This window comes from Sparus aurata, chromosome 5 (assembly GCF_900880675.1).
Source record: "Sparus aurata chromosome 5, fSpaAur1.1, whole genome shotgun sequence".
In the NCBI taxonomy this organism is placed as follows: Eukaryota; Metazoa; Chordata; class Actinopteri; order Spariformes; family Sparidae; genus Sparus; species Sparus aurata.
The window spans coordinates 35,931,390-35,945,772 of NC_044191.1; the positions used below are offsets into that span (position 1 = coordinate 35,931,390).

At 40.2% G+C, this 14,383-nt stretch overlaps 1 protein-coding gene across 3 annotated transcripts; it reads left to right on the forward strand.

The window, feature by feature from the left end:
• Nucleotides 1-1,556: 1,556 nt before the first annotated feature.
• On the forward strand, nucleotides 1,557-12,617 carry LOC115581339 (GTPase IMAP family member 8-like). 3 transcript variants are annotated; one of them, XM_030416357.1, is made up of 4 exons: nucleotides 1,557-1,599; nucleotides 3,357-3,407; nucleotides 9,354-9,410; nucleotides 9,643-12,617. In XM_030416357.1, exons 2-4 carry the CDS (start codon nucleotides 3,389-3,391, stop codon nucleotides 11,775-11,777), a joined length of 2,211 nt encoding a protein of 736 aa, XP_030272217.1. In that variant the 5' UTR covers nucleotides 1,557-1,599; nucleotides 3,357-3,388; the 3' UTR covers nucleotides 11,778-12,617. The 3 variants fall into 3 exon arrangements, with proteins under 3 accessions (XP_030272217.1, XP_030272216.1, XP_030272214.1); XM_030416356.1 differs by having other exon boundaries at nucleotides 1,570-1,599; nucleotides 3,287-3,407; XM_030416354.1 differs by lacking the exon at nucleotides 1,557-1,599 and having other exon boundaries at nucleotides 2,759-3,407.
• Nucleotides 12,618-14,383: the final 1,766 nt, after the last annotated feature.

Sequence of the window (14,383 nt, forward strand, 5' to 3'; positions counted from 1 at the left end):
CTTGAACGCCTCACACATCAGAGTCCTTGAACGCCTCACACAAACAGAGTCAAGAAAAATCGTCACCTGAACGCCTCACACATCAGAGTACCTGAACGCCTCACATGTCAGAGTCCTTGAACGCCTCACACATCAGACTCAAAACAAACCGTCACCTGAACGCCTAACACATAAGAGTCAAGAAAAATCTTCTCCTGAACGCCTCACACATCAGAGTCCTTGAACGCCTCACATGTCAGAGTCCTTGAACGCCTCACACATCTGAGTCCCTGAACGCCTCACACGTCAGTGTCAAGACTAACTGTTAACTGAACGCCTCAAACATCAGAGTCCTTGAACGCCTCACACGTCAGAGTCAGCAAGATAAGCTGTCTCCTGAACGCCTCACACATCAGAGTCCCTGAACGCCTCACACAACAGAGTCAAGACAAACTGTTACCTGAACGCCTCACACATCAAAGTCCCTGAACGCCACACACAGTCCCTGAACGCCTCACACATCAGAGCCAACTTGAAAGAGAGTGATGGAAAACGTCTGAGCGTCTGACACATGACAGTAAATTAATCTGAACTGAGTAAGAAATATTTTCATCTGTATCAACATCTAGAATTAAACTGCTTTTCCATTTGTTGGCACCAATGCACTTTTTTGTGTGTTTGTGAGCTCACTGGTTGATTCAGATTTTAAAGTTAATCACAGATAAACAGAATGTGTTGAATCCACGTTAAACAAGCTGTGACTTCCTCACTGATCACACATTCAACTTTATGATATCTGTTTGCACTGCAAGATTTTTGGAATTCATAGTCTTTTGTCTTCGAGTTATCCTGCCTTCTCTGTTTGAGTTAAGGATTTCTCACGCTGGGGAACAGCAATAATACAATAGTTGAGAACGACAGGTGGCAGGGTCCGCCACATATAAACAACCTTTCTGGTCAGTTTGTTCATTCAGCAAACCAACGGAGGAAAATCAGCCAAAGAAGATTTTTCTCTTGTCATTAACAATTCTTCAACAAAACTACAGACTGCTCCTTTAGAAGTAAAAGTACTTCTTGGTTCCGTTTAGTTACATTGATCATATTACTGGAATATTGTTTCTGATGATTCACATGTAAGCAGTGCTGTGATGTTGGAGGTGGAGCTCATTTATCTGTGTTACATACAGCTGGACAGTTTCATCCATTGAGCTTTATTAGATTAAAAACACTGACAGGATTTGTTCTGTGTAACATCTTGATTCCAGTCTGCATGAAAGTAACTAAAGTTATCAAAGTTAGCCTACTAGTTACTTTACAGATTACATGATGTATCAGAGACAAAGTATCACGTTTTTTAATCAATAATTTTACTTTTGATATTTAAATACATTTAACATCAGATACTTTAAACTTTTACTTGAGTACTGTTCATATGTGTGACTGTCACTTCGACCAAAGTAATCTTTAACATCATATCTGTACTTTTACTGCAGTATGACTTCTGGATATATTTTTTTTAGTACTTAGTAACATTCCAGCCGTGTCAGTATCAGATCAGACTCCTCCCTCCTCTCAGATTCTTACTTTCACTTCTGTTCGTGTCGCAGCAGAATTCCTCCGGTGAGTAATCTCGATCAAACTCGATAAAGTAACGAGGTAACTAAAGTGAGAGTAGTGTGTGTTGTTGAACTGACCCATTTATGGTTCTGATCAGTTTAATTAAAGAGTTTAACGAACCGGAAACAGTCGAAACACCGTCTAACGGTTCTGAACTGAGAATCCTGTGTGTGTGCGTGTGTGTGTGTGTGTGTGTGTGTGTCTGAACTGAGTCCTCGTGTGATTCATCTCTAAAATATTCACTTTATAATCTTTAGTTATTGATCTGATCAGAGTGGAAGGTGACTGTTTCCTGACGCTGAGGGCGGAGGTCTGTATGACGTCAGAACCTCTCAGAGCGGAGCATCTCTCCTCGGAGACGATCTTTGGAGACGTTTTCTCTGCGTCACTTTTATTTCTCTGAAGTGTTTTTAACAGTTTATGTTGTTTTTTACCGGAGAGAAGAGAAAAAGACTGAGAGGATGAAGACTTCCGGTCAGAGCTGGGCTGTACGGCCTTTTAATGACGTCACCACCAGGAGCGGCTCTCTCCCAGTAGCAACTTGCTTTTAACGCGGTTCAAGAACATTTGTATGATTTAAAACTTGTTTGAAATGCTGACAAAACTAAAGTCCTGCTGTTCTGTAACACAAAATCAAAACCACAAAACCTGCCCTCCATCTTCTCTTCTCAGGGTGTTTCTAACTACAGATATCTTGGTGTATTAACTGATCAATCTCTCTCTTTCGCAAATCATATCCAGCAGCTGCTGAAAAGATTGAAAATGAAATTGGATTTTTATTTTAGGATCAAATTCTGCCTCCGTTTACCTCAATAAAGAGAGTGGTTGCTGCCACGTTTATGTCTGTTCTGGACTACAGTGATGTTGCTGCCTCGTCTCAAAGCTTACATGCTCTTCACACTGTATCATGGAGCTCTGAGGTTCATCACTGGTTTAAAGCTCTGACTCATCACTGTACGCTGTATGATCAGGTTGGATGGTCCTCCTCATCAATACACAGACTGAGACACCTGCAGATTCTCATTTATAAGGCAATCTGAGGTTTTCTTCCTTCTTTTGTCCTACATTAACTGAAGTCATGCTGGGACGTACAATCTTCAGTCTCAGGATTTGTTCTTGCCGTCTGTCCCAAAAGTCAGAACTGAACTGATAAAGAAAGCGTTTAGGCTACAAACACTTTGAAACATAATGAGTTGTTCTCCTCTTTAAGGTGAACTTGGATGAGCTGGAGGCAGAAACATCTGTTTCTTACTGTAGCTGACCTTCAAATGTTGCTGTTTTGGATGCTGAGTGTCTCTAATGTTTGTGTGTATGTGTGATTATGCTGCTGCATGTTTTGGTCAGGACACTCTGGTAAAAGAGGTTTTTAATCTCAATGAGTCTTTTTCTTGGTTAAATGAATAAATAAAAATAACAACGTCTCGACACTATCAGACTGCAAAACAGTTTATTTATACAATAATTATGACAATATAATAATTATTTTTGAGCAGATGACTCTATAGTTGATTGTGACAGTACTGTAGTGATTACAGAAGTTACATATCACTCATGTATTTGTCATTTTAATTTTAAGCAGTAACAGAGTAACGTAACACGTTTCACAGGATTTGTGTTAATCTAAAAATGTTGTTTCAGTTTTCCCCAGTGGTTTAAAAAAGAATGGAATTGAATATCAATATTATTCCAGGTGTTTTACTGAAGTAAGCAGAAGATGTTTGTAACCAGCTGATAACAGTTTATCTCCTCTCACCTGGCAGCTGGAGTCTGAGGAGTCCAGCAGAGTGACGTCATGGCGACTGCAGACGCAGGTCAGCTCTTTATTATTTTATTCATTTATTGGTGTCCTGCTCAGAAGGTTGTTACTATGGTAACATGGCTGCAGGCTGGATTATGAGCTCAGTGTTTAATATCAGGATATTTCTTTTCCTTTTTCTGTTCTTTTGTCTGAAGACGACACTGTTCCACATCCACAACAAAACAAGTAGAAACATATTCCATCAGATTTATTACTGACACTGATGCTGCAGTCAGACAGAGTGTGGAGAGAATATCTGCCTGCTGTAACTCACACAAGTTCCATCACAGGATTATTCATTTTTATACGTTTGTGTTAAAGTCAGTAAATAGTTACTGTGACCAGCAAAGAGATTTCTCAGTGATCCGACTCAATAAATGGATCAGAAGAAGCTGAAATAACAACGTCATGATGTCGCCTCGTAAACAGCCTGAACTCATCAGGTCTGTCAGCCAGACGACAAGCAAACAGCTTTTAAATGTTTGTTCTGATGGATCAGAGCTCTGCTGTGCTGAGACGTATTTCCATGACTTACCAGGTAGTCAGACTTCCTCGCTCTCTTCCCTCCACACCTGCACTGCATCACCCTCATTAGCCCCGCCCTCTTCCCTCCACACCTGCACTGCATCACCCTCATTAGCCCCGCCCTCTTCCCTCCACACCTGCACTGCATCACCTTCATTAGCCCCGCCCTCTTCCCACTGTGACTCCACTCATTCCCCTCACCTGTGTTCCTCCTCCTCTCTCCACCTGCACCTCGTCCCCTCGTTAGTTTAGTTCATAATGAAGTCTTTAGTTCTGTCTTTGTCTTTTTGCCAGATGCCTGAACATTTCCTCAGAAAAAACATTTTACTGTCTTCATATTCAGAGATATTGATAAAAGATTTGAACTTGGACCATGTCAGACTATATGATGTGACCCACTGTGCTTTCAGGCTAATACAGGTCATCTGCAGGCTGATATTTGCATTAAATAAATTAATAATTCAGTTTGTTTCATGTACATAATGACAGAAGCACTTAAATACAGACAGTAACTGTTGAGAGGAGCCCAAAACCTCGACTGTCCTCCAGATGTTTCAACAGCAGCTTTGAATGACTCTGACATGTGTTTAGGATCATTTTACACGTTCTTTCAGGAACGTGACACGATAAACACTCCAGGTACATTTTGATGAATCACAGCTGACAGTAACGTGGTGGTCGACACGTTCCTCAGTGAAGATGAATGAAGGAGAGTTCTGTGTTTCTCTGCCTCCTCTAACTCTCATGTCATTACAGATCAGCTGCTCCGTCCTCACCTGCAGTAACAACCGGCCAAAACTAACCTCACCTGCCTCACCTGCCTCAGACACACACACACCTGACTCACCTGCCTCAGACACACACACACACCTGCCTCACCTGCCTCACACACACACACACACACACACACACACCTGCCTCACCTGCCTCACACACACACACACACACACACACCTGCCTCACCTGCCTCAGACACACACACACACACACACACCTGCCTCACCTGCCTCACACACACACACACACACACACCTGCCTCACCTGCCTCAGACACACACACACACACACACACCTGCCTCACCTGCCTCAGACACACACACACACACACACACCTGCCTCACCTGCCTCACACACACACACACACACACACACCTGCCTCACCTGCCTCAGACACACACACACACACACACTCCTGCCTCACCTGCCTCACACACACACACACACACACACACACACACACCTGCCTCTCTTCCATCCTTTCTTCGGCCTGCTGACCTTCAGGTTGATTGTCTGACAGGTTTGCATGTTCACAGCTGTTAACCTGCTTCTGACCTCAGTAAACATGAACTTTTATCTACTCTGACGTCTTTGTGTCGTGATTTTGGTTTCAGACCTGCAGCTTCTCTCAGCAGCGACCTTTCAATGATGAATTCATGTTGGAGATTAATGAATAAAATGAGATTGTGAGCAGCCGGTGAACAGAAGCTCCTCCATGCATGAATCAAACTTTATTAAACTTCACTTTAACACCTTTCAAACTAATGAACATGCAACTCAAAGTGATTAATAGTGACTGAAAAAACATGTTATATTCATATTCATGAACACTTTACTACTTACTTATTTACTTATTTAATTTTTATACCATTCTTTAACTTACTGTTCTTTGTTTTACTTTCTGGTTGAATGTTTGTTATGTTATGTTCATGTTAACATCTCTGTACATTGTGAGCAAAGAAAAAAACAGAGTCAGATTCCTTGTATGTGTTCACATACTTGGCCAATAAAGCTGATTCTGATTCTGATTATATTAAGAATACAAGATGGGTTTAGAGACGGACACACACCAGGTTCAATTAAATGAAAAGGAAAATAATAAAAGATAAAACCAAGATAAAAGATTTCAAGGTTTATTTAGAAGTGTGATATAAAAGGAAAATGTGAATAAAAAAGAATAAAGGGTTCTTATAAAAACAAAACAAATTCAAATGATTCATTTTTGTAATATAAATATTGAATATTTAAACCATAGAAATATAAGACACAACATGAAAGCCAGACTGAATGAAACAACCACATCTGAACCATCAGCTCAGAGGAAACGATTGATTAATGCAGACACACGATATTAAATAACTTTGTGCTTTTCACAAGTGTAACATTAATATCTGCTGCGTCTGAACAGATTCAACATATAAATTAGATTCTTATCTGGAACAGAACAAGAAAACATCCCTGGAGCCTCCAGCAGCCGCCTGAAGGTCGAATGTGGGAGCATCAATATTCATCACGTGGAAGTTTAAATCAGATTTGTTGACTTATGATGATTTATTTTCGTTCTGGTCAAGAAATTAATCAAACATCTGTAACTGAAATTAATTCTCATCATCCTCGTTACCAAGGAGACGAAATGAAATTGTGCAAAAGATTTTATATCATTAATATAAGTATTTTATCATTCAGCTTTCAATGTCGTACACTTTTATTGCATTAAAGTTAAAGTGTTGTTTCCTAAGTCTGTATTAGATACTTCAGAACCAGAATCAGAACCACTTTACTGATCCCTGAGGGGAAATCGATACATTACAGATCTTCTAGAGAAGAAATGTCTCACTGAGAGATCTGAATAAAATATAACTGCATTAAACTATATGTGACACCTATACAGTATATTTATTAACATTTACAAACAGCTGTGTGCTTTAACTACTACTGACTAATACTGCAGGATGTGATACGTTACAGAAGTTGATTGTGTAAATAAATGTGACATAAATGAAATACGTGATATTGCACATTGAAAACTAATAAAAAATAAAGTATGGTAAAAGAAGAACTGACCCAAATGCAGACACAGAAACAGAAACAGAGCTTTAATGAAAACTGAAAACCAGTCCAATAATCAAATAATCCAAAATGAGATCAAACAAACAGGGCAGGTAACAAACAGCTGGAGACGAAGAGACAAGTTAAAATCAGAACAAACACAGGAACACAAGACGGCTGACATACAAACTACACCAACCAGACTGAGGTGAGACAGGTGAGGAGGAAGTAACAGCAAGACACAAGAGGGTAAAACTACAAAATAAAACAGGAAATCAGCAACAAGACGTCTGAATATTCAGATGTTTCTGTCGTCATGTCTCCTCACGTTCACCACACATGGTTACAGAACGCACATTTATTTATTTTGTTTATTTTATTCCGAATATGCAAATAGAACACGGCTTCCTGTTTGCTATTTAACAAATAATTTGCACAACATAATATAGAAATGAAGATTTTGAGGAAGCAAAATAATAATTAAGCACGGAAAAAAAAATAAAAAATAAATAAATAAATGACATATTCTAAAAGGAATGAGAAGAAGCATAGCTTGTTAGCTCTCACTCCTTTGTCTAAATGAAATTAATATATATATCTACATACACATATACACATTCACATTCTCTACCTCTCATCAGCATGCCACATCAATTAATAAATAATAATCACCAATACTCATTAATGACCATTATCCATTGTCCCCGTTAAATAACATGTTTGTACATTTTCTTGAACTGGTTGATATTTGGACTTTGCTTGAGTTCCTCACTTTGTTCAGTAGCTTGACACCAGAAATAGATATACAGAAACTTTTCAAGGTTGTTCGTCTGTTTCATCTTTTGAAGTTTTGTTCCCCTCTGAATTGATAACCTCCCTCCCGATTCCTAAATAAATGTTGTATATTTTCTGGTAATTGTCTGTTTTTTGCCTTAAACATGATGATTGCTGTTTGGTAAAATACAATGTCAGTGAATTTCAGTAGTTTTGATTGTATAAAAAGTGGATTTGTATGTTCCAAGTAGCTGACCTTGTGAATAGTCCTTATTGCTCTTTTCTGCAGGATAGTAAGTGACCGTAAAGAAGTTTTGTAAGTGTTTCCCCAAATCTCAGCGCAGTAATGTATATATGGCAGGACCAGTGAACAGTACAGTGTGCGAAGAGAATTATGATCCAGTAATTGTTTTGCTTTGTGTATGACTGCAGTGCTTCTTGAAACTTTGGACTGAACATGTTTGATGTGTGGTTTCCAACTCAGTCTGTCATCCACTATAACCCCAAGAAATCTGTTTTCATGCACCCTTTCAATTTCAACCCATCTAATTCTATTCACACCTTTGTGTTCCATGAGCATTTGCCAAACAACATGAACTTAGTCTTACTTACATTTAATGATAATTCATTCCAGTCAAACCATATCATTAGTTTTTCATTTCCTCGTTTATAACTGTTTACACTTGTTTAATGTTTTCTCCTGAACCAAAATATTTGTGTCATCCGCGAAATTGACCAATGTTAACCACCTCGATACTTTACACATGTCATTGATATACAGGATAAACAATTTGGGGCCCAATATTTCAAAACATAAAATACTGAAACATATCACCACTTGGAATTTATACAACCGTAAACAAAAAATACTACTATGTATTTTACAGCTTTCACTGTCCGCCATGCTCGGACAAGAAATATGGAGTTTTCAGCAATATTAGAATCGGTTTCAAAGGAAATATAAGCACATTTCTGAAAGAAAAAAAACTGTTCGGAGAAATCAGAGAGAAGCAGTCAGAAACATAATCGATGTTTTTGTTTCGTTCATCCTGCTGGAGGACAAAACGTTAGCGGCACGACCGGGACACAATACAGAGCAGCAACACAGTTGTTTTGGGCGATTGTGATGAGTGTGATGTCATGTGCTGTTGTGACATATGTACACTGACTGCTCCGGTAGCACAGTGAGTAGAGCAGTTACCTTCCACACAGGTGATTGAGATCGAATCCCGGAGTGGGTACACATTGGTATTTTTTTTGTCGTGTATATTAGCCATTTAATAAAATGTTTTTTAAAGAAGTCTTGTAAGTCATTGTTTTATTGCTTAATTTTCATTGAATATAAGAAAGTACGGATAAGTAGTTGACTTGTATGAAATAACATGACACTGTGGACTGGTTTTCTTCCTGTCCTCTCCAATTTTTTCAGTCACCAGCCGCCACTGGTGCAGATTCAGTGAGGCTCTGGTACCAGCAGGTGGAGCTCCAGTACCACTGCAGGTACCAGAGCTGGAGAGTCACTGACGGATGACATGAAGCTTTTACTGAACACAACACCAGAATTGATGGTCATATTGTGCAGACAGCAAGCTGCTCTTCTTCTTCTTCTTCTTCTTCTTCCTCTTCTTCTTCTTCTTCTTTTGTTTTTATATTCAGTGCAGACATCACAGGTACAGAGGTGTGGCCTCCAGATGTTCATACAGATGTCAGATAATAACTATCAGTCTATTAAAGTTGTGACAAAGTTCGCCAACAATCAGTGATGAGCAGGTTTATTACAGATTACATGTGGACGAAGGAATTAATCAGCATCTATATTTTCTGTCTCCATCAGGAGCATCTGGATCGTCTCTGAGGCGCAGCAGCAGCTTTCAATTCCTGCCACCCAACAGTGAGTCAGAAACATATTAACATCTGGAACCAGATTCTTTTCTTACATTTAAATATTTACAAGCTCACTGGACAAATTACAAGTTGAAAGTTAAAATGTATGACAGAATCTCTGAAGTCCAAATTAAAGAACTTTCTTATCTGTTGTTAATTTAATTCTGTTGTATTCAGAATGAATGAAGTCTTAATTTACTTCGCAGTTACACTTTTCTAAGTCAGTGTTTTCTCTCCAGTGTCTGAGCTGAGGGTGGTTCTGCTGGGGAACAGCTGGTCTCAGAGGAGTTCAGTGGGGAACTTCATACTGGGAACAACTGAGTTCAACACTGAGGAAGAACCAGACCGCTGTGTGAGAGTCAGTGCAATGTTAAAGGAGAAAGAAATAGTTCTGATCAACACTCCAGATCTGCTGCATCCCAACATGTCTGAATACAGACTGAGAAGAAATGTAGAAACCTGTGAGAGACTCTCTGATCCTGGACCTCATGTGTTCCTGCTGGTTCTACAGCCTGAAGACTTCACTGAGGAACACAAACTGAAGCTCTGCAGAGTCCTGAACCTCTTCAGTGATCAATCATTTGATCATTCACTGGTTCTGATATCAACACCCAGAGAGGAGAGTCCTGGTCTGAAGAAAACATATAAAAATTATATGCAACCCTTAAAAGACGTGAAGAAAATGTGTGGATACAGATACTTGAAGCAGAAGCATCTTGAGCACTCAGAGCTGGTGACACGTTTGGGTCAAATCGTGAAGGAGAACGATGGAAATCACGTCAGCCGTGATGTGATTGAGGAGGAAGCTGCAGGTTTAATGATGCCACGAAGACCAAAGTCTGAAGACATGAGAGCAGCTTTAAACCTGGTTCTGTGTGGGAGGAGAGGAGCAGGGAAGACTTCAGCAGCTGAGGCCATTTTAGGTCAGACAGAGTTTCCTTCAGTCTCCAACTCATCAGAGTGTGTTCAGAGTCAGGGAGAGGTGTGTGGACGTTGGGTTTCCCTGGTGGAGCTGCCTGCCTTGTGTGGAAAACCTCAGGAGGAAGTGATGAAGGAATCATTCAGGTGTATCTCCCTCTGTGATCCTGAGGGCGTCCATGCCTTCATCCTGGTCCTACCTGTGGGTCCCCTCACTGATGAAGACAAGAAAGAGTTAAAGACCATCCAGAACACATTCAGCTCTCCAGTCAATGACTTCACCATGATTCTGTTCACTGTGGAGTCAGATCCTACAGCTCCAGCTGTTGTTAACTTTGTAAGAAAGAACGGAGACATCCAGGAACTCCTTCAGAGCTGTGGAGGAAGATATGTTGTTCTCAACATCAAGGACAAGCAGCAGATCCCAGAGCTGCTGGACACGGTGGATAAAATGAAAGCAGAAGGACCCAGAAGCTTCACAAAGGACATGTTGACTAAAGCTCTGATGGAGAATGTTTCAAGACTTAAAGCTGAGCAGCAGGATGTGAAACAGAGGAGTGAGATTGTAGGTGATGATGAACATCAGAGCAGAGAGTGTCTCAGGATGGTGCTGGTTGGGAAGTCCGGCAGTGGGAAGAGTGCAACAGCAAACACCATCTTAGGCAAGAAGCATTTCATACCCAGAATCGCCCCGAAGCCGGCGACGAAGCGTTGTGAGAGAGCAACAGGAGAGATCGATGGACGGCCTGTTGCTGTGGTCAACACTCCTGCGCTGTCCGATGAGAGTCTGTCCGATGACGAAGTTCAACAGGAGCTTCACAGATCCATCAGCATGTTGTCTCCTGGTCCTCACATCTTCTTACTCGTGATGCAGATTGGGAACCTCACGCAAAAGGATAAAGACTCGCTGGAACTGATCAAAACGGTGTTCGGCAAGAAGTCCAAAGACTTCATCATCATTATCTTCACCAGAGGAGACGAACTGGAAGATCAGTCGCTGGAGAGTTATGTCGAAAACTGTGATGATTTCATCAAACAACTCCTGAAGGACTGTGGAGGCAGATACCAGGTGTTCAACAACAAAGATCACACAAACCGCACACAAGTCAGAGAGCTGCTGAACATGATCGAGACCATGGTGAAGGAAAATGGAGGCTGCTACCACGACACCGAGATGTTCCAGTTGAGAAAGGAAGCAGAGCAAATCAACAAAAGACAGCATGAAGAAATGCAACAGATGAAAGCTCAGATAGCTGAAATACAACAGATGAAAGCTCACATAGCTGAAATACAACAGATGAAAGGTCAGATAGCTGAAATGCAACAGAGAGCGGAACAACAAGAACAAAGTCAGGAAGAAATGAAACGTCTGAGACAAGAACTGGAAACCTTGAAGCTCCAGATGAACAGATGCTCCATCAGCCGATCATGTGGAACAAAGAATACAGTAAAGTAGTTACTGAGGAGCGAGTGAGGAATTATATTATTAATGAAGAACTGTGATTTCAGGACTGTGTCGTCGATAATGATGAGACACTGAAGGACAGACTGGGAGAGATCTGTGAATACTGATCACGTTATCATGAGCCGTTCCTGATCAATAACAACCTCCTGACTCCAAGCAGCATGCAAAGATTATCTAATGATAATGTTAGTATTTAATGAACCTATTGAGGAACTACTCAGTGTTATGTTTTACTTAACCTGATTAATCATTATTGACTAATTACTGAATCATTAGTTACCATTTTCTTGCTTGTTCAAGTCAAATAAAACATCATACTGAGTAACTACTAATTACTTAATCATTAGTTAGCTATTAGTTTGTGTATCTTAAGAGTGAAACGTAATAAACGTAACACTTAGTAGTTCCTCAGTAGACTCATTAATTACTCATTACTTAATCATTAGTTACTGTTTGTGTGTTTCTTTATAGTGACATAATACTACAGTTACAGTTCTATATGTATCATATCATGCTATATGATGTCATTAGCTAACCCAACATGAAACACTAATCTACACAGTGTAAAGTCACATTAGGGGGTTACTGCACATTATACAAAGTTTACGTTTTATTGAACTGCACACTAAGTTTACTAATGTCATAAGATAAGCAGACAGAGGAACATTCACTCATTGGCTGGTGAAGCTGCCACAAAGGCACCAGATGGGATATCAAATGTTTGATGCCTCGAAATATGTGCTGAGACCCTATTTGTACTGTTGCTGAAGTTTGGTGCTGTTCTGAGCATTATTTGTGGCTTTTTGGTGGCGGTTTATATTTGGATCCATTTACTGCAGTGTATTGTTGTCGTGCGGTCGTTTCTGAGGTTGATAAAACTCCGTAAATTAGCGGTCTGCTAACTTGATCTCTCGAGAGGGAGTCTAACACAGTTTCACGGTGATTTAGACCATGGATTAAACTTACACTGGAATATCCCTTTAAATGACCGAGCTTTTCGGGGAAAGATGCATTTGAAGACGATGAGTGCTGAGTATGACTGTGTGCGTCACTGAGTTGTGATTTCAGTCCAATCCAAAAGATCTTAAACACATAAAATGGTGATGAAATAATTAACTAACTCTGCAGTTCAGTGTGATATAGTAAAATAGCTTTTAACATGTTGCCAACATCTATAATGTGACTGAGCAGTTACTCAGTAGACTCATTTAAGACTTATTACTTTATCACGAGTTACTCTTTTCCTTTCTTTTGTTTTTTGTACCTTCAAGCAAAGTGATTCAGTGATTTTCACATGTTTGTTTAAAGTGTTTACTGGAAGTCTGACATCATCCCGTTCAGTTCTCCGGAGGTTTGGACCCATGACAGGAGGTTCTGACGGGCTTTTATCAGAATAGTGCAACATAACAAAAAGAGCTGCAGAGCTCACAGGGAGAGATGAGACCACGTGTTTAATGTTGGTGTCACGCCTTTAAAACTCTTAACATTAATATGAAGAATGTTTTTATTGTATTCTGAAAACAAAACAACAACCTGCAGCTTTCAGAGAGACTCTGAGCAGAATCAACCTCTGACAGACGGTTTCTGTGTCTCAGTTCAGGGTCTGCATCCTCTGAAGGACTCGGCCTTTGTGGTCTTTGAAGGCGAGTCCTTCAGAGAGACCACTTTAACCTCGTCAGCCGTTGTTAAATGTGACGGTCTAGCCTTTGGAGCATTTCCTGGTTGTGTCACCAGATGTTTTACCCTTACGTCACGATTTCTGCCGCCCAGGCCCGTGAAAGTGACGATCTACGCCACACGATGTCGCCATTTTCTCTCTTTCTTTCTTCTTTTTCGGGCGCGCAAAGGATCTTGGGATATTGAGGCCATTAAGGTTCGTAGCGGTGCATCCTCCAGAAACAGGGAGCAGAAGGAGCATCTGGAGGAGCCTTCAGACTGGGACAGACTTCATGTTGTGTTGTGATGTAATCAGCCTCCAGATGCTCCTCTGAAGGATGCAGACCTGAACTGAGACACAGCAACTGTGAGTGTTCCTGTTATTGTGTCCACCCCCTCTCCAATCATAACAGCATGTTTCAGCTGATACAGAGTGGATCCTCTGTGATCCACTGTGATCCACTGTGATCCTCTGTGATCCTCTGTGATCCTCTGCTGTGTGCTGAGTGTTTGTCCAGCAGGTGGCGCTCTAACATTAATCTGAAGTCAGTTTTAGATCTTGTGCTGCTGATCTGTTTGTTTTTAACTCCTCCTCTTTTGTTTGGATCACAATAATCAATAATAATTTAATGTTTCCTAATCACGTCTGATATAAAGTCACACTACAGCAGTTTAATGTGTTTCTATTATTCTGATTTAATTTTAATTTACAGATGTAAACTGTTTTTTTCTTTATAGTTTCAGCTGTAAACTCAGTTTAAACAGACAGAAAGTTAGTGACTGAAAACAGCTGTTCAGTTAATTAACATCATGTTTGTGAAGAGGACTGATGATGAGTTCCATCAGTGAAAGATTCTTGTGTAACAGAGAATTTATAAAATACACTAAATACAAAATCACACTATATTTTAAACATGTAGCACACGAATTAAGAAACATGC

Coding starts and splice junctions, on each gene's coding strand:
- LOC115581339 (XM_030416357.1), top strand. Junction 9,411..9,642: donor TCAATTCCTGCCACCCAACA/GTGAGTCAGAAA, acceptor TTTTCTCTCCAG/TGTCTGAGCTGAGGGTGGTT.